The sequence below is a fragment of the Centrocercus urophasianus genome, unplaced genomic scaffold (genome assembly GCF_019232065.1).
Source record: "Centrocercus urophasianus isolate 14NV4802_14NV808 unplaced genomic scaffold, USGS_Curo_1.0 seq_11, whole genome shotgun sequence".
Classification (NCBI taxonomy): Eukaryota; Metazoa; Chordata; class Aves; order Galliformes; family Phasianidae; genus Centrocercus; species Centrocercus urophasianus.
Window position 1 is genome coordinate 38,683,285 of NW_024884253.1, and position 20,804 is coordinate 38,704,088.

Below are 20,804 nucleotides of genomic sequence, written 5' to 3' on the forward strand. Positions count from 1 at the left end.
AATCTTCCATTCATGGCATTTTTTCTCAAGCTTAGTGTTTCCTACTTCTGAAAATCCTTAAGGACAATCAAACAGCCAAATATAACACATATAATATTTTTACATCTCAAGCACACATGCCTCCTCTATGAGGAATCTCCTTAATACTCTGTTCATTTCTACTCTTATGAACAAGGAGAGCATCCTCATAAATTAAAGCCAGAGAATGGAAGCCAGACTAATGCTTTGTTTTGATTTTAAATAGGTTTTAAAACAACAAATAAATCCCAACATAGTTCAAATTATGACTTTTGAAATTAAAATGACCTCGCAGAACCAGAAAGGTTTAGCAGTACTTAAATTTGATAGCTATAAGCCAGAAGAAGAATGGTTAGGAAAACATACAGCTAAAATCCTCATAATAAAATAACCACCTTTAGTAAACAATCTGAGAACAGTAATTATAACAAGTCTACAAAGAAGATCAAAGATTTTCTAAACAAGAAGGTACAGTCTATTTTTTTTTTTTAGGAATAACAATAATACAACTGACACCAGTGTACTGCTATCATTTCAATAACTATAATAGACAAAATGTAGACTGAAAAACAGAAAAGCTCACCACTTCTTCATGCCTGCATTTTCTCACATTAATTCCATTAATCTGTTATTAAAAAGATAAAGAGAAGACTTACTCTACATTTCATAAGTATAGATTTTATTTCACTTTTCTAGAAAATTATACATAAAAGTACTTCCAAGTTCACTCACCTGCAGAATTGCATCTCCTATAAAGAGCAAACCTGAAAGTTCAGCTGAAAATAGAAAGCATATTTTTCACTCAATTTGCACAAAATATCCTATATTTCTTGTACTTACATTTATATTTCATTTATGCTTTTACATAATCTTTTTTAAAAAATAAGCAAAAAAAAAACCAAACAAACAAACAAAAAAAACAGGCAAAAACAAACAAACAAAAAAATACGTAGCTTCTAAGTAGATATTTGGAATCTTATTAATCCTAAAACACCAGCTTTCATTGTTTCAGTGAAAGAGTTCTTTCATCTGAAGTAACAGAACTCCAGAACATCTTCCATCAATGTATAGCATCTTTTGGGCCATAATGGTGAAGTATGGCAGGCTTTTCTGAAAACAGAATGACTACAGAACTAGGTCCTATTTACCTGTGAGACATGATTTCTTAGAAGCTCTGAGGGAAAAGAACTTTAGAGCTACTTATGAAAGACAACCTTTAACTTGTAAGATTTTATCAAAGAATCTGTAGATCCTATGTTTTTGATTAATGGTGTGTTTTGATTAATAGTGGTGTATTTATGCTGGATAACACCTTCTCTGTTCAAGAGCTAAACAATCAGGGTGTTGTACAAAATCATCATAAATACTGGACTTGATTTTTAAAATAGATACCCTCCAAGTCATAAGGGAATTAACCAAAACTGATTCAAAAATTAACATTGAGTGATATTACAGAGCTATCAAATGCACTTCATAAACACAAAATTAATATAATAAAGGATAAGTGTCTATAAAAATATATAATCTCTAACATGAAAACTAAGGAATACTTACAGAATACATGGAATTATTTGTCTATAGCATTTTGAAACATCACAGAAGATGCTGTTTAGAAAGATCTGAAACTTGACTTGGTCCAACTAATTTTTACTTCTTTACATGAGAGACTGGCAATAATATTCACATAAATTATGATAATATATTTGAAGGTCTGGCCTTGTTAGGCAAGATACAACAATGGATTCTTGAATTATGAGAGGATTTTTAATATATTTTATGTTTAAGAAATGTGTATCTCAATATTCCTCTTCAGACATGGGGCTTACATGTTATTATCAAATTACATATGACTTAATTACCTACATACAACACGGTTGGTATGAATTGCATGAACTATCACATTCTTGTTTAGAAGCCTAAAAAATGAACCAGAATCCAATTGGTAAAAGGGCAGAACTAAGCCTCCAACGTTCTGAGGTACACGTTCTAGGTTAAACAGCATTTTCCAAGATACTAAGCAGAGATGACACTTGCATAGCCTTGTTCTACAGAAGAGACGTCCCTTGCAACTAGCTCTCTAAACACTATTATTGAAAGCAGTAATAGAGTTTATACTTCAAGTATGTACTGAAGTTAGAAATAATGCATCACTCTAACAAAACAAAACAAACAAACAAAAAAATAATAACAAAAGGAAACAGCATGCACTTTGGTGTGCTCAATTAAACTTTGTCTATGTTTCCTATTTTTCCTGCAGTGCTTAATAGCTTTTTAATAGCTTGTGTAGGCAATATATGCCACATTATTATGTATTACACACTTATGTTTATACTGAAAATAATGGAGTCACTTCTTAAGGCTAACCTTTTAGTTTTCCTTAGGGGCTCATTGTCTGCTACACTGCAGCATCTCTACACACGACCATCACCTACATTTCAGGGTCAGATTTCAGATCTCAGTATTTTAAGATTCCCCTGTACATTTCTTTATCTACAGTGTGTGGATGAATATGAGCTTTTTTCTCTAGATGAGCTTTTTAGTTGTGCAGAAGCAGCATTCCAAAATTACTGTAAGCAGATGGAGGAAAATGCTTCCAAGTTTGCTTATGCTTATATACACAAATACACATAAACATAACAAAGATCATAAATACACCCTAGAAGTACTTATTCACAACCTTGATCCTTCATCGAGTGCATCACGAGTCATCTAACAAGAACCTGTCTTCATAGCACATGCTATATAATTCCCACAACTTCAAAACATTGGCAGTTAAAAATATGCATGATTAAAGCCTTCATACACTACTGATTTTGCTAAATATCAGTTGCTGCAAAAGTTTACTGACCGCAGCACTAAATGTTTTTCTCTCTAAATTGGAGTGGTATGGATTCAAAAGATGGACTATTAGATGGATTAAGAACTGGTTAGCTGGTCGCAGTCAAAGGGTTGTGATCAACGGTTCTATGTCTGAGTGGAGGCCAATCGCAAGTAGCGTCCCTCAGGGTTCAGCCTTGGGACCAGTGCTCTCCAACACCTTCATCAGTGACACAGACAATGGAATTGAGCAAGTCTGCAGATGACACCAAACTGACTGGTGTGGTCAATATATCGGAGGGAAAGGAAGCCATCCAGAAGGACCTAGACAGACTGGAGAAATGGGCCCATGTGAACCTAATGAGGTTCAACAAGGCCAAGTGCAAAGTGCTGTACTTGGGCCAGGGCAATCCCAGGTGTAAGAACTCCTTAAGAGCAGCCCTGCGGAGAAGGACTTGGGGGGTCCTGGTGGACGAAAAGCTGGAAATGAGACAGCAGTGTGTGCTTGCAGCCTGGAAGGCAAACTATATCCTAGGTTGCATTAAAAAGGGGTGGCCAGCAGGGAGAGGAGGTGATTGTCCCCCTCTACTCGGCTCTTGCAAAGCCCCATCTGGACTACTGTGCCCAGGCCTGAGGCTGCCAGTACAAGAAAAATATGGAGCTCTTCGAATGGGTCCAGAGGAGGGCCACTAAGGTGATCAGAGGGTTGGAGCACCTCTCCTATGAGAAAAGATTGAGTGATCTGGGCTTGTTTAGCTTGGAGAAGAGAAAGCTCTGGGGAGACATCATTATGGCCTTCCAGTACTTGAAGGGAGCATATAAACAAGAAGGGGAATGGCTGTTTACAAGGATGGACAGTGATAGGACAAAGGGGAATGGTTTTAAACTGAGATGGGAGGTTTAGGTTAGATATTAGGAGGAAGTTTTTCGCTCCAAGGGTGGTGACACACTGGAACAGGTTGCCCAGAGAGTTTGAGGGTGCCATGTGCCTGAAGGCATTCAAGGCCAGGCTGGATGTAGCTCTGGGAAGCCTGGTCTAGTGTTTGGTGACCATTGACATAGAAGGGGGGTTGAAACTAGATGATCATTGTGGTCCTTTTCAACCCAGGCCATTCTGTGATTCAATGATTCTAGTTGAAATAGCAAAGGGTATTATCAAGATTCTGCCACTACCCACCTGAGTACTATCCTACTATCCAGTATAAAAAGACATGCTTCTCCTCTTGCATTCACATATTTTAATGATCAAACTTTCAATATGCTACTTCTTTCTGGCAATAAGCATTCAGAAATAAAAGACAGAAGTATTATTTTTGCACTGCTTAAAGTTACTAAATATTTTCATGCCTATTTTTTTTCCCTTAAAAATTATGCTTTACAGGAACATTTAAAAGATCGTTTGAAGACAATGTTTAGAAACTTCTCCAAATATCAGTTTTGTATATTTATAGAGAATAAGATTTAGAACACCCTGCTATAAAGAGCATGTCAAGACATAGTGTACTAATCTGACACTCACCTCGTTGTTCTTTGGAAATCTTAGAAATGACCACTGGAATATTATGTTCTGCTCCACCCTGAAAATAAAATAAACAGTAATCTCATGAGTCACTGTAGATATCTTTTTGTTTGAAATTATATTTTACCCTTTCTGTAACTTGGTTTCAAAGAGACTGAGAAAATAATTCTGAATCCAAATTTTCTTCTTTTTGTCTATGCCTAATTCTAATATAGAATTGATTTGGATTAATTCCTTACTTCTTACTGCCTCTCATGAAGAAGCTCCCAGGTTCCATAATTAGCCAAGGAAGTGAACAAGACTTGAAGAACATCCATTTCTACAATTTTTGGACAGTTTAATGTATGAAACTGTGTCCTACAAAGGCAGAATGGCCATCACACCACAATAGCAACCATGCTGCGAACACTCAGTTTTCATGCTGGTAAGAAACATGTAAACAAAAACCCAAGAAAAGCAAGTTTGGACTTTCATCTCAAAAGCAGCCTTTATTTGTTTCCATCTCTGTCACACACGAACAAAGAGTGAGCAAAGCAGTGGGGTAAGTAACAAGGAACAGAAAAAGAAGACATTAAATGGAACAGTAGGTGTTCAATAAATGCGGGAAAAATAAAGGAAAGTTGAATGATAATTCAACAGGTTGAAAGCAATTCAATGCTGTTGTTTCATTCAATTTATCCTAGTGAAGCTGGAAACGTTTATGGTGCTTAAGGTATTAAAAAGAAACCTTAAATGAAAAGCACTCTCAAAGAAAGAAAAAGACAAGTATGTAACAGAATCACAAATATGTTTCTTCCTCTGAAGTCAGCACCAAAGTGCCAGCCTGAACATAACCTATACAAACTCAGATAATCAGAAATGACAATATGCCACACTGTCATTTTGCCTAAGAATCCTGGTTCAATGTTTACTTATTTTTTCTTTTGTTTGAAAACTACTGACTCCTTAGGTCCAGGCACTCTGTGTCAACGAACTGAGTGGTCTGACCTGGATATTTTGATGTTCTAAGGATTAGTACAGATCCCTTCTTCATGCAGGAACCAATTGTTTGAAACTGAACAGAGAGCTGCACTCAACAGCTTTATCTGTTATGGAATAGAGGAAAAGAAAACCATAGAAAACATGCTTCTGTGTATCCCTTCTCTATGGGCAGTCTCGTAAAGTATTTAAATTCTATCTATACAAAGAAAGAGCCTTTCATATCTGCCACTGCACATGTCCCAGATGGTCATGGTCTCCACGAATACCATGATGTTACTTTCATTTCAGTCAGGTTTACACACATATTGAAACGAAACAGTTTGCAGCATTGTAACTTGTTAAATATATTTTGATGGTTTTCACCATAGAAACAGCAGTCGCAAACAATGGCTTCATTTTAGATAACCAGTTCCAGATCACTAAATTAATAAGACTTTAAGAGTTTTTCTCAGGTATATGCACATTTGATTTCTTCTATATTTTTTCAAATAAACAAATATCAGTACCCTCTCTAAGCCTTCAACATACTACAAAAATATTGCACTATGCAAGATATTTGAAGTTCAGCCAAGGAGTTCAGTGATTAAAGTTCAACATAACTAAGGTCTTTTTCTCTCCGTAAACTGTGCTCTCCCTGATTCAACTCAGCTCTCCAGTAAAGAGGGGAATTCCTGTTATTCCTAAACCAAACAGTAATGAGCACCACCTTGTCCTCTCACTTTCTACATCTAACTCCATTTCACTGCAGTTTTGAAGAAGCATCTCTTAATACTTCTGAAAAAAAATGACCCCCTTTCTGCAACCACACCCAGTCATTACAAACGATCCCTTTTGAATTAGTCTTAGGACTCGTTAACTCCTACATGTCTGATTCTCTGTAAAAGTGCATGAATTCTGGCTTTACAGACTCAAGAGATACACTGCTTCTGAAAGCTCTGGAAACAATGGCTACTTTTCAACTCTTAAATTAAACTCTATCAATCTATTCTCCACCTACAATCCCAGACCAGTGGACGGGACAAATACATGTCAGTTAACATTACTGAAGGCTTAATGACTCAGTCTTCAGATTCTACCACTGCTCTTTGTAACTGAAATTTTCTTTGCCACTGTCCCTCAAGCAGAAAAGTTGTGCAACTATTAGCCTGGAATAAAGCTGGCTGCCCAGCTCCAGAGATGGTCCTATTAAAATAAATAAAGGAAGCTTTAATCACTGGCATTTGAGGGCCCAAAACTACACGTGGTAGATCAGCTAACGCTGCACCAGCACAAAGCAGAGAGAGACAATCACTTCTCTTGCCCTTTTTGCTTTTGTCTTAACAGTATGGCTCATGTCCATGTGGACAAACTCTTCAAGACTGAAATAGAATGACGTGATGCATTTTGTTCTCATCTGTGATCATGAACAGTCTTATCTCAAAATGCCAGTTGGCATAAGCCAATATCATGGCAGGTAACATGCTAACAATTAAACAATATGGACAACAACATGCTAGTGTTAATTATCCTTTTGCAACTTCACTGTCTGATATAATAGTTTACCTGGATAGATTAGTAAACTAAAAGCTAGATACTTCACCTATTAAATGTGGTAATCAAATGTTGTTTCTGCATTAGAATTGGGTAATATTTTTTTTATTTCATGGTCTCCACTGTCATAGTTCTTTTTGGGAGTCTTTCTACTTTACCTGGGGGGGGAGAGGGGAGGTGGTCTCTGATAGTTTGCATTACTTATCCTCTAGATGAACCTTCCCTAGGAATGCACGCGCAGTATATATATTTTGTCATACACATTGCGAGAATATCCTGCACGAGATTGATCAAACCAGAGAACAAGTCATGGCATGCACAAGGAAGTGCCTGAAGAGACATTGGGAAGGCCTGGCATCACCCCACCCCACGGTGCTCTTTGTCTAATGAAGACTTTGAAGAAAATCACCATATCAATATGACAAGAAGAGCACTGAGACAACTTGGAAACAACAGGATGGCTACTGGCTGACACCAGATAACACACCAATTAACAAATGTAAACTTTGACAAGATTGTGAACCTGGAGTACCCAGCCAATGGGGAAATAGGGAAGAAGCATAGGCAAAGGGGGAAACAAGGTACAAAAAGCCATCATTGTGTCCTTAAGGGTGCTCCTGCTCCATAATTGCAATTGCGAATAAAATCTGCTTTTGTCAGAGATACCATCCTGAAAAAAATTATTTGCATATTTCCAACATTAAACAATAATTTCTAACTTCTATTGTTTCCACTTGAAATGCAGAGAAAATGTTCTCATAACAAAGATTACCACAGAATGAATGGATATGAAGAAAATTATCTGAATATATTCAAAGGATATTCAGAACAGTACCTTTATAGATACGTTATGTAGACACACGTTCAGAAGTCAAACAATCTTAGAAAATCTGTAAATCTGTGATAAAATTCATCGTATAAAGAATGATCAAAAGAGAAGCATGAAAATGGCTCAGTTCAGAGTTCTGGTATCTAGAAGTCAGCCTGCAACTGCAAACTTTAATTAATTTAATGAACTATTACTTCTACTGACTATTTCCCCAAGAACACTACACTCTACAATTATTAAGAAACATGATGTTCTTTCATAAGTCATACACTTTGCCGCTTCTTGTGTCAAATCTCCGCATCTCAAACATGTCAGAGATGTGATGAATGACTGAAATACTACACTGCAGTCATCAATTTCTAAATCTTACTCCACGACTGTTTCTTCTCACAGAGGTTTATTAATGAGGGTTTTAAAGGGGCTTCAGAAATGAGAAAATAATTCCTTCTGAGCAGTGTGGACAGATCAGGTTTGCTCCAAATTTAATTAAACTTTTGCCATTAACTTCAGTAAAATGAAGTACAGCAGAACACAGTATTTCTGCTATCAAACCTACAAAGAGTGGATTGTAATCAATTTTTAAAAGGGCTTAGTTTCAGATCTTGTGTGAAAATCAATTTTGTAAGCAGTTTTTTAAGATGAATCTGATTTTTACAACTTAGTTGAAGCATCTAAGAACACAAAAGAGTTTTCTCCCCACAAAGAAATCACCAAAAAACTACAGGGGAGTTTCATTTTGAACTTACTAACTTCTTATCTGTCTGCTCTTAAGAAAGAAAAGGGGAAAAAAAAAAAAAAAAAGGAGGGGGGTAGGGATGTAGAGAGAGAGAAAGAAAGCAATCAATTGAAGAAAACCAAGAATATTTAAGGTAGGGTAAGACATTTAAGAGAAAGTGACTTGTTCATGTAAGATTTCTGGTAGCAAACAGACGACCAAATTAACAGGAAAAAACAGATGATAATACTCTGCAGCTGAATGCTAAAACTAGATAAACTCATCTCAAAGCAAATACTTTCAAGTGAGAGGCATTAATCACTGTACACTTATAACTCACATCTCAGATAAGACAGAAAGAAAGAGTTCAGATAAAACTCATCCTTAAGTAACTTAAGACACAGAACTGCTGTAATACAGGAAGTTATGGGAGACAAATTTACCAAAACAAACACAAAAGCCCTAAGACTTTGTCACATAATCTACACTGCTGCTGAGTTAGAAAGGGTTTGCTACTGTTCTCTGCCCCATTTATAGCAATAGCAGGGGATGCATTACATTCACATTTATTCAAAACTTTTAAATCCAGACTGAGTCTCTAAAACATGCAGTGACTCAAATAAGAATCGTGCTTAAGGCATAAGTTGTTGGCATCAAGAAGTGGCAGCTGAGTAATGGAGATCAGGTGAGTTATCCCACCTCGCCTGCATGGCTCGTTGGTTTAAGCACCTTTCCAAAAGCCCTAACACAGACACAAAGGTTCAGCAAGCTGCCTAACAAGCACGGATGGTTAATTTATGATGGCTGATCAGCTACAGCTGCTCACTTCACATCCACTGCAGAAAGCGAAGCACTGCAGCACTCGGGACCAAGTCTTAAAACAAAGTGATCAGTGATGTTTTTTTCATAAAAGAAGAAACAACAGAAGTACAGGAGCTGGTTCACAGGCACAAAAACAGGGAAAAAAACCAAAATTAGTTGGCCATCCAAAACTAAGCTGCTTTGGTTTCCAGACGTATACAGAAATTTGGCTCCCATTATATCCTTATGGCAGTATTTCTCTTCTCTGGAAGGCATAGGGACTTTGGGAACATGAAATGTGGTATCTCAGCAACTATACTTACATACAGAGTCATGAGTTCTGTATAAGCGTGTACATGTGAGTGCCAAAAATGAGAACAAACGCCAGGCACGGGAAAATGATCAGTCAGGATAAGGTGTGGAATTTCCTTATTTTTTGTCCACCACTAGCATTTTGCCTAGGTCTCAAATTCAATAGTTACAGGTTCTGTTTTCAGACATCTATATCATATCTCCTAGATCCTAAAAAGATAAAGCTAGGGTACGTTAAGAATTCTTTACACACTGTGAGATAAACTTCATGAAACATATGAAGCAGGTTTGGCTCTCATAGCAGCCTTTCCTTAAGGGTAACTTGTAAATCCCTACTTTAAGTCATTTTCACAAAAAAAAATTTTTTTCCTGTGATATATATATATATATATATACACATATATATATATATATATATGTGAGTTTTTTAAAGTATTTTTCCCAAACAAACCAAAACAAAGTAGCAAACTATTACTCATCTTCAAGAAGATTAACTGGTACCTTTTAAAAGAGAAAGCTGACACTTTTTGGAACTTATACTGCATACCCAAAAAGTCATTGTCAATGAGCATTCACACAGCTCGCCTAGAAAACTACAAAAAGCATCATTTAAGTTCCATTTCTATTTCCTACTACAAGTTAAATATGGTAATATAAGCTTATGCAGCATACTTTGTTTTAGGTAGAATTTAATATCCCATTGCTCATCTATTTATTTATTTATTTATTAAGAATACGGGATTACAAAAAAAAAAAAAAAAAAAAAAAAGAAAGAAAAAGAAGAGTCTAGCAAGATAGGAAATGAGTTCATTGACTCTTAGAACAAGCAGAATCATCTTGCTTCAAACACACTTATAGAATATTGCAGACCACGGAATTATTCTCACCGTTTTCATTATCTAATCTATATTATCTGATTGAGTTTGAATGCATTTTATTGAGAAAGATCTGTCTACTTGATGAGATCTGTTGAAGCAATATCTGTTAAAGTAACTAACAATCTTCATCTGGTCATTAGTCATTCTAAAAGTTGAAAAGAAAATATCTATTCAAGCCTGAATGTATGTAGCTCCACTACCTTATTAATTATGATCAAAACAACTTGGCAGTAAAACTAGAAGCTATGTTTAATAATTTAATGCTATGATTCGTAAATTCTGTTGCAGCTTTTAATATAGATTATTTTGCAGAAATAGGACCTTATTCAGTTTATATGGTCTTTCATGAATGCATAAAGATATCTTCCAAGGCTGAATTCATAATCTGAAAAATCCATAGTCACGCTGGCATTTCTAAATCCTTTTGCATCTTCCAAGGAATTTATTCAGAACAGTGGATATTTTGCTCTAAAAAAATACCACTACTGTAAGACAGACCATCCACCCATGCACTTTATAATTTCTATCTGCCAGTGATTGTGTTTCTCCTATTTACCTGATACTTAAACACAAAGTGATTTTGATTTCTTTTCACAATTTTAATTTTAGAAGATAGCCTATTGTAAAGTATAACAAAAAAAAAAAAAAAAAAAAAAAATTCAGTCACTTTTATTCAACTTCATGAAACTTGCTTTCCAAACCACAACAAAATTTACTCTTAGCAGCTATTTCTTACTACTAACGAGTAAAACCTCATTCCCCTGTATACTTTATCGTAAGCTGACACACATTACTGAAAAATTATTCAGTGAACTGTAACCTATAAGGACACTGCACCCTGTTGACTAAACTCATGAGAAATTTTGGCTACAAAATAGCAATTAGTTTTCCTTGAAAAGAGGTCATTAGTGGATCAAATAGATAAAAGGAAGTGTGCCAAGATATATTTTAAGAGTTTGTATTTCTATTCAGCAATATTCTTATCAATGACAGCACAAATGGACATTAATCCCTCTTCTGAGTCAGTTTTTATAAGGTCAGTTCTAGCAGCTGTTCACAGAAAAGCCTGTACTTCAACTTTATATGCATCATTTAAGGCTCTTTGCATTCATGTGAAGTACACTTGATTTTTTTCTATTGCCATCTTGAGGCTAAGGACTGCTGTGCTAAGAAGATAAAATAATGTTGAATCTCCACAATGAGATTCTAAGCTAAGGTAAGGTTTTCAAAATAATGGCAATATAGATTTACATAGAGCTTATGAGGACAAAAATGATTAACCCCCCTGTCCCTCAAAAAGGATCACTTTCACTTCCATATGTTCTTAACTCTTACTGAGGAAAGCAAAAGTAAGGTAACTATTATGATAAATTACTGCAATTACTTGATCTACAGAAAACAATATAAGAAAGTGGTAACACTTTCTGCCCAACTAATGAATTACAGTGAAGTAATATGGTATTATTTCTAGGAGAATTGATTATGAACTTACTGGCTCTTCTCTGTGCCTGTCACTGTAAATTAACATTAACAACCACTTAAATTAGAGTGCTACTGAACAAAAGTACAGTCTGTGCAGTTGCAAATACTGTTCAACTCTCACATGAAATCATATTACAGATCTGTTTAGTTTGAATCTTAATGGAATGATCTTTCCATTGCCTTCTGTTCCATAGGGCGGTGTAGCTGCTGGCTACCCTATTGTGATAGCATCAAACTTTTTAGAATATATTCTATCTAATGTTCTTAGTCCTCTGAAATATAGTTTGTCCTCATTAAAACTAAAATTAACTATATACAAAGACCTTCTTGTGTGATATGGAATAATATACCAAAAAATCATCCTACCTTTATACTTAATCCAAATCCTCCTACAGTTTGTCTTCTAATTGTGACTGTCCTTTCCTGCAAAAAAAGAAAAAAAAGAAAGAAAAAAAAAAAAGTCCAATCAAGTCTGGTTAGATTTAGTATTTTCTGCCACAACATCTAGAATCACATTTCATTAAGTTCTTTCTGTGCTAACCTCCTACACTGATTTTACCTTTAATGATAAACTTGTAAATTCCTGAATGTGAAACTCCTATGAAACCTATGCTGCAGGAGTAAACAACAAAGTATAGCACAGCTTGACTCAGACAAAAATTTATTTGTTCTGTTCATACGATAGTAGCAATGTGTGCCCTAGCAAACACTGCAGTGAAACAAGAGCAGATCTGTAGCATTAAGCTATTAGTGCAGGACACTTCATCCACAACACATGCACTTCAGACGTCAATTCAACTGTCCCTGAATTGGTCCTGTAGACAGACTGAACACTAGACACTGAAGCACATAAATTGCACTCCAGAGGCACATTCTCCAATTTAGTTTCATCTAAAAAGGAATACAGCTTGGGTACTCCAACAGCACTCAGTGACATGAACAAAAGCAAGAATGGTTGAGATGATCCAGAAACTCATTTCAAGGCTCATTCCAGATCCAAATTAAGAGACTAACATAAACACAGTCACTGTTTGACCTCACAGAGGTTTTGGTTTAAAAATTAAAACTATTGGCTATTGTTACAGATGCAATTATTAAAAGCACCCCATGTTTTCTCTTCTATTACTTATCCTTAAAATTTGTTCTGTAATAATTATAGGCTAGTGTCTGCCTTAGATACGAACATTTAAAAAGTAAAATCATGGGGTTTTTTTTTGTCATTCATGTTGATTTTATTCCCAAAAATCATTTAATATAAGTCAATCTGGTTTGCAGTGAAAATCTTATCAGCAGATACGTCCAGTCACAAATAGAAGAAATAGCTAGAATTCTCATGTCTTGTATACGTGGTTTAGATTTTATATTCCTTTCAATACATATAATTTCTTAAGTCTGAATATATACATTCATACTTTCCAGTCCAATTGGCAAAGATTGCCAGTGCTATTCAGATTTGCATGCACAAGTAAAACATATATACTATCAATGTTATTTATTACATTAAGGAATGGATCATAATTCAGTCCATATGGCTATTGAGGAGTGCAAGAAGCATACGGAAGCATAAAGTGTTCTCCTGTCTCCTATGAGAAACTTGCCAAGCATGAATGAACTTGAAAGCTTTACAGATATATTTTCCCCTCCTTTATATTTAAAAAGAAAATAAAAGAGGTAGGGAGGTAAGAGGTTTGGGAAATGGATAATGCTGAATTTGAGGGAAAACACAGTTGTCTCTCACATTTGTGACAAATATGAATTGTGAAACTCCAGAAAAAGCAAGCACAAACCACCCATACAGTGTTTCGAGAGCCAAGAAAAGATAGCTGCCTAAAATGAGACATCACATTTACTTATTTACACTAACCTTTGTAAATGTTTAATTCTAAGAAAGAGATGTATTGAAATGTATTAAAAACTTAACGAATGTACAGCATGGCAGTAGAAGAACATATGCCTAACCTGTTCCATCAGTGTGCATCTATGCTGTGCACAGAGTCCAGAAGAGCATTCTCAGCTCTTCGCTGACACCTTCTAGGAACTTTAATAACAAAGTGCCCAGAAAGAGAGTTCAAAACACAGAGCTATTCCAGGCCACAAACCAACTCAGAAAATCTTTCATCCACCAGGAGGTTTCAGTCAGATAATGCTGACAACAATAAAGTCAGGATAAACTAATATAGAACACAGCTTGATGTTTGGTCTAAGCTGAGTTTACACATAAGAACATGAAACACTTAGCTGTGGCTCTGCTGATAGTAGTAATTTTTTCTGATAGATACCTCCCATTTTCATCTCTGTCTCCTGTTGGATAAGTAGTTAAGAACAATAGACTGAGTACCACGTTCTAGTCCATACGTTCTAATATTTTTGTTATATATGTTCAGATCACACGGAAAATACTTACATTACATAAGAATACACTGAAAAATAACAATCTTTTTAATTAAAGAGAACTAGCATAATAGTATTACATTATCTATGCATGGAACAAACCATATTATACTTCATACATATCAAATGAAGCAGTACACTCATTAAAGGACATAAATCTTCTTTAAAGTTCATCATCTCCATTAAGTACAAAGAGTGGCATCTACATTAGAGCTATGCTTTTAAAAAAGCCTAATAAAAACTGCCTTTTTGTTCTCTTTCTTATCGAAACACACACATATACGCACCTATGTAAAAGAGTCAGCAGAGTCAGCATTCTGGTTTTCACTCAACTTCAGAGTTAAGCAAGCCATAAAAATGTTTGGTTCATTTGTTTTTTATTTTTTGTTTTCCCTGAGTTTGATAGACCATCTGACATAAAACTATAAATATTTTACACTGTAGCCTGGCATTACTTTGTAAGAGCTAAAAATGAATATACTTCAAAAATACTTTACCAATATAGCAGATTACATAGTGGAAAAATTGTGTAAGAGTAAGCAAATAGAACATCCAGAAATAATTCAAGCAATTGTAACTTCGCAGCACAACACAGTTTATCAGAGGGTTTCATATGGTACTTTTTCTAGGTTCGTTTCTATCTCTGTTGAGAGCAGATATTAAATATTTCAGGTCTGGGCTGTTATTGAACAGAATTGAAATTCAAGAGCATAGTGTATGCTAGATGCGCTCTAGTTATGTGTTACGTGCAAAGTATTGCATTGTAGCCAGCTGAGGCAAATTCTACACACTTCGCATTCCTAGAAAAAAGAATTTTGTTACTTTAGTGTACCTTAAATGTAAGGACTTACATATTCTTCACAACAAAACATCTAACACTCATAAATATGCAAACTAACAACCTCCAAAAATATAAACCAGAATTACATAAGAGTTAAGTATTTCATTATTACACCACCAATAATCCACTACTGTGCTACTACAAGCCTCACATAAACAGTAGAATGAAACAGCTTTTCCCAAACTGTCAGACGCCAGAATCTTGGCACAAGATCACACCCCAGATCTCATCAATTTTTCTTTTTTTAACCAAAACATTGGAAGAAAAATAATGAGATTCAATCTGATCAATGTTAAGTCATCTAAAACTTGGACAATGGTCAAAGGTAGTTTTCTCTATAATCAGCAAAGAAAAAAAAAACAAAAAAAAAAACATTTAACTCAGATGATTCTAAGTAGGTACCCACATCAGGTGAAAATCTATTTCACCCTTTATATCCTCCATTGAGTACAATACATCCCCCTCTTTATTTACACAGATATCACTGAGCTTGCACTGTTTTTTTTTTCAGCTTCCCCAAACTATGCCATCTCTGAGTTTTGATTGATTTGAGTCTAATAAGAATCCACCCAGTTTGATATAAGACTAACAACACATCCTGTGAGCTTATAATTCCTTTATCACATTTATTAGCTACTTTATACTAAACAAAAGGAAAGTTAGAGCTCCTAGGATTTTTAGATACAGTATTCAAAGAGTGTTTTACAACTTGCTTCCTGGAACAGAAAAAAAAAAAAAGCAGTTATCATTTTATTGAAAAACTCAAAGCTGCTGCCAAGCTGTCAGCATTTTCTATGCTTGTAACTCAGAAAATTCCTCATCCACGCATATGTTCATTGACTGGAAAGGAGAGCTAAGAGTTTTGCCAAAAATTTATTCATCCGAGAGCTACGCACTGAAACAGAAAGGCAGTAGTTTTTAGTTTTCTACTAAAGATGTATTAAAATTTTCCCTTAAACACCAGTATGAACGTGAGACTACAGATATCATCTTAAAGATTAGAAATGAAGAAGGATCTTGTGAGCATGCGGTGACAATAAGTAATAAGAAAAAGCACAGAAGTCTATGCAATTAACTATTTACAGGCAGAAAGCAAGAACTCTGTTTTCACTGTGAATGGAACTGTTGCAGTGATACTAAGCATATGTCTGTGTATATATACATATATACAGTATTAAAAAGAGAGCACACTAAAAAGAGCATGGATGGCAGGTTGAGGGAAGTGATCCTCCCCCTCTACTCTGCCCTGATGAGGCCACACTTAAAATACTGTGTCCAGTTCTGGGCTACTTGGTTCCAAAAAGACAGGGATCTCCTAGAAGGAATTCAGCAGAGTGCCACAGAGATGATAAAGGGCCTGGAGCATCTCCTGTATGAGGAAAGGCTGAGGAACCTGGGACCGTTTAGCCTAAGAAGACTGAGAGGGCATCTGATTAATGTTTGTAAGTATCTAAAGAGAGGTGGGAGGAAAATGGACGAGGCCAGGCTCTTCTCAGTGCTTTGTAGTGATAGGACAAAAAGCCTAAAATTTGAACATAAGAAGCACTGGAACAGGCACCCCAGAGAGACTGTGGAGTCTCCTTCTATGGAGATATTCAAGACCTGTCTGGACACCTACCCGTGTGACCTATTGCAGGGCACCTGCTATAGCAGAGAAGTCGGACTCAGTGTTCTCTTAAGGTCTCTTCCAATCTCTGCAATTCTGTGATTCTGTGATACATATTAACAAAAAACAAAAAACACTTTTTTTATCCACTGAATAATTTCATCCATTTTCAGTAGAGAGATTTTACATCTTCTTTTTGCTAATGCTTTATTCTTTTTTCACTGTTTTTTCTTTGGATTAATTGATGTGAGCAGTCAAACTTCACACTCATTCTAAAAATACACAGGTCACTCACATCACTGATTTGAATTAAAAGTCTAAATGCCAAAGGCCTTGCTCAACTGCTGAAATCTCCTTATTTCAGTTCCTTGTACAACTGAAGAACACTGGCAGTATGGAAGGGCAACAGAACACCTGGTCAACTGGGAATCCTGGCTCCTCTGCAGCTGTGCATGATAAATGCAGACGTGATACAAACTGCTAAAACTGACTCTAATAAACAAGAGCACCTGACTCTGCTTTTTTTCACTCCAGTGTGTTACTGTTAATACAGCATATGCCCCAAACCAGAAACACTCATCTAAAATTCTACTTGTAAAAATTATACTTCTAGGATGTATTGCCTTCAAAGTATTGAATTTTTCAGTATATAAGGAAGAAAATGAAAACAAAGAAGAAGAAAGGAAATACAAGGTCAGCATTGATCTGATTTCTCACATGGTTAAGTAAAGAATGCCCTTTGTAGTTTCATCATAGGTGTAGTTTCAAGCTGCCACCTCCCATCACATCTTGATCAATGCTTTGGGTTTTCCAACTGTTTCATCTTTTTCAATGCTTGTATTGCCTCTTTTGTGAGGAAACAAATAAACAAAAAACAAAACAAAAAGAAACAGCAAAAGCAAAGACAAGAAATTATTCTATTCTTTCAAATTTGGTCTTATAAATGGCAGCCTTGTATTTTAACCTCCATAGATTGCTACACTTACTATTTTTTTAGATAGAGGCAGAAAAATAAGATGTCTTGGATTGCCCCAAAATAACCTTTTTCAGTTTTTAATTTACATTTGTCAGGTCTATATTGTAATTTATAAATAGTCCAGATTGGCAGGAAAAAAAAAGTTACCATCCTCTGATAGATATTTGATAACTTCTGTGAGAAAATTTCATCCAGTCCACTGAATATCAGACAGACAACAGCACTACTTAAAAAACAAACAAACAAACAAACATTAAAAAAAAACAACAAACCAAACACATTCTAGATAGATTTTGTGAAGGTAATAAAATAGACAATGCTGGAAAGGTGACCCATCCATTCTTGCAGTTGCAGTTCTCTTCTGAAGAGAAAGTTTCACTTTGGAAACATTCCCACAATTCAGTCTCACATCTGAATCAAAACAGTAAATAAATACGGAATAAACAGAAAGCAGAAAGTAAATCAAAGCTTCATGTGAATCAAAAATGTTTTAAGCTTTTCCCTTTTTTCCACTCGTTTTTGTAGTCATTAGCTTTGATAATGTAAATTGAATCTGTATTACCTACACCAAGATATATGAAGAAAAACCCACAATCCTCTCAAAATTAAAGATCTGAAGTAACACATTTAAAAAACACTTTCAGTATAACTGAAAATCCAAAATATGCAAACAAAGGAAATGCAATAACTGCATCTGACTTCTCAGGCAAGTCAGGGTTAAGTGACATTCTGACATAATATCTTTATTATTTAAATCAATAACATCACAAAAAGCAATGTATTATACAATTTTATAAGGTGAAAGGCTCTCTTTTGTGCAACTAATTTTTTTTGTAATCCACACTGACATTATAGAGTTATAAATCTTTCAGTGTAGTTGATTTCACAATAGCAAATGGACACATTTAAAAGTGAGCCATAATAGGTTCTTATCTTTACAAGAAAAAGAAGAATGGCTGTTGATTAGTAATACCAGAAATCAGATCTGGCTTCGGTTCAACAATTTAACTCGGTGTTACTCTCTGACCTTGGAAAAGATGCTTACTGATGAAAGCTTCTCACCTATCCAAAAGCAATTACAGATCCTACGTTAAATTTCAATACATTTGTATCAAACTCAGTTAAATTCTTAGAGAAATTCTGCACTACTTGGAGAACTGATTTTCCAAAATTTATAAAAATGTATATTCAGTTTTTATTAGCATTGAAAATATAGACGATCTTCATATCTACCTCCTGAAAACATCCTTTAAAAAAGCTAAAAAGAAGTTATTAAATGTTTAATTAAATAAAGCATTACTGCATAGCTGTAAGGAATTAGATTACTCAACATGAATCAGAGCTATCTCTGTCTTTTCAATAGCAAGTTAGCTGTATTTCAAAAATCTATTACTCTTCAACAGAACCTTTAAGAAAATTATTGAAGAAAACAAACTGCTGGCGTAACAAAAATTAGCATTTTGCCAGCTGCTCGCTGTTTATTTTCAGTCTTCTAGGAAAACAGAAGCTGATTCAAACCACCCATTTTGTCAGATGGTACACTGTCATCACTGGTTTCTGGATCTAACAGGCAGATACACTCCATTAGAAAAAATGCTTGCCTGAGTACAATTAGCAAACAAACAGAATCCTCCTCAACACATAGCTACTTTTCCTGATAAAAGACAGCCACTCATTTATTTGATTTTCAGGCAGACAGAAAAGGTGATAGAAATTACAAGGATTAACTACAAAATAAAAATTATGATTTGGAATTGTAAAAATTAATAAGTTTCCTAGGAATTTGCCTACTGAAGATTTTTCTTTCAAAGGAGACATACTATATCTTAGGGGTACCTTCCCACCTAGTTTGCAGCAAGGAGTATCAGGCCATCCTTGTTAGTCGTGTCGATTGACCTATGCATCTGAAAAGTCTGGAGTTTGCCTTATTGCACGTCAACTTGAACATCATGGAGTAAAATTCTGCAAATAAAATTTCATGCCATTCAAGGCATTTTGAAAGGAGACATAAAATAAAATTTTTCCTTGCATCAATAACAAGGGCAAGTGCCCATGTGGTATATAATTCATCTGCTTTCAGGGAATTTATTTTTGAGATGAAAAGAGGAAAAAATCCTGACTGTTCTGCAGCACAAGTAACTGTTGTAGAGATTTGTGATGATTAAAATAAAGCTATCTGTTGGCAATACCACAAATATGAACAGATCTTTTCTAAGAGCCTACTACATTGAGGGAAAGAAAAATGTAGCTGACCTAACAGTTACCCATCTTCCAATTTTTTCATATGGACCCATGGGTATCTTCATCACGTACACTAGTCAAAACTCAGACATACACTCAGCACACTATCAACTCTTCCTCCAGGCAAGGATTTCATTTGGAATAACACAGACATTGCCTTCTAGACTTCAAGATTCACAAAATGTCACATCTAACTTGTTCATTTGCATTGGAATCCAAATCTACATCAGATGCCCGCTAGTAGGATTAATGGTGAATCCACAACATTTCTATCCCTTGGAAATACATAAGCAAATCTCTGTAATACTTGTTGATACAAGTGATACTGAAATTCAGATCTATGTAACCTGTGACTAGAACTATCTCTACTGCTCCATGGAACTGCTTCAGGTATGACTAATGCACGATCCTCACGAACACCATCACTTCATTCAAACTACTGAAGAAACAGATGCTTTCTTTTTTTTAGATTTTAACACTATTTTTATGCTATGCTGCTTATAATCTTTTACACATTTTAGTTTCTTACTCTAAACTGCATGCGATGATGGCAGAAACAAAGTTCCTTTGCATCTATTCAGGTTTAGAAAATTAAAATTGTTTTCCACTAAAAAGGAAGAATTCCATACTAAGAACTAGGTCTTTATTTCATGTACTCACATTAAGCAGCACCTCACTCCTAAGGGTTCATTGCTTTCATTTAAATTATTCTGCAGGATGCAAATCAGGATACTGCAGGAACGTTCAGTGACTGTTTAAAGTCTGTCCTACACAGAGGAGCATGCAAATTGATTCCGATTCAACAAACAGAAGAGACACTGTTCTGAACTAGAAGCGTAGTAATAATCTTTCATTTCTAAATAGTGA

The 20,804-nt window shown here is 35.3% G+C and overlaps 1 protein-coding gene across 1 annotated transcript in view; it reads right to left on the minus strand.

The window, feature by feature from the left end:
- Positions 1-20,804, minus strand: part of SNTG1 (syntrophin gamma 1) — a 164,557-nt gene that overhangs the window by 112,460 nt on the left and 31,293 nt on the right. Inside the window, exons 4-7 of the mRNA XM_042840046.1 lie at positions 12,249-12,305; positions 4,355-4,412; positions 751-794; positions 602-643 (exon numbers count right to left, since the gene is read on the minus strand). Of these exons, the coding sequence (XP_042695980.1) occupies positions 602-643; positions 751-794; positions 4,355-4,412; positions 12,249-12,305 (201 nt within the window). The remainder of the gene's footprint in view (positions 1-601; positions 644-750; positions 795-4,354; positions 4,413-12,248; positions 12,306-20,804) is intronic.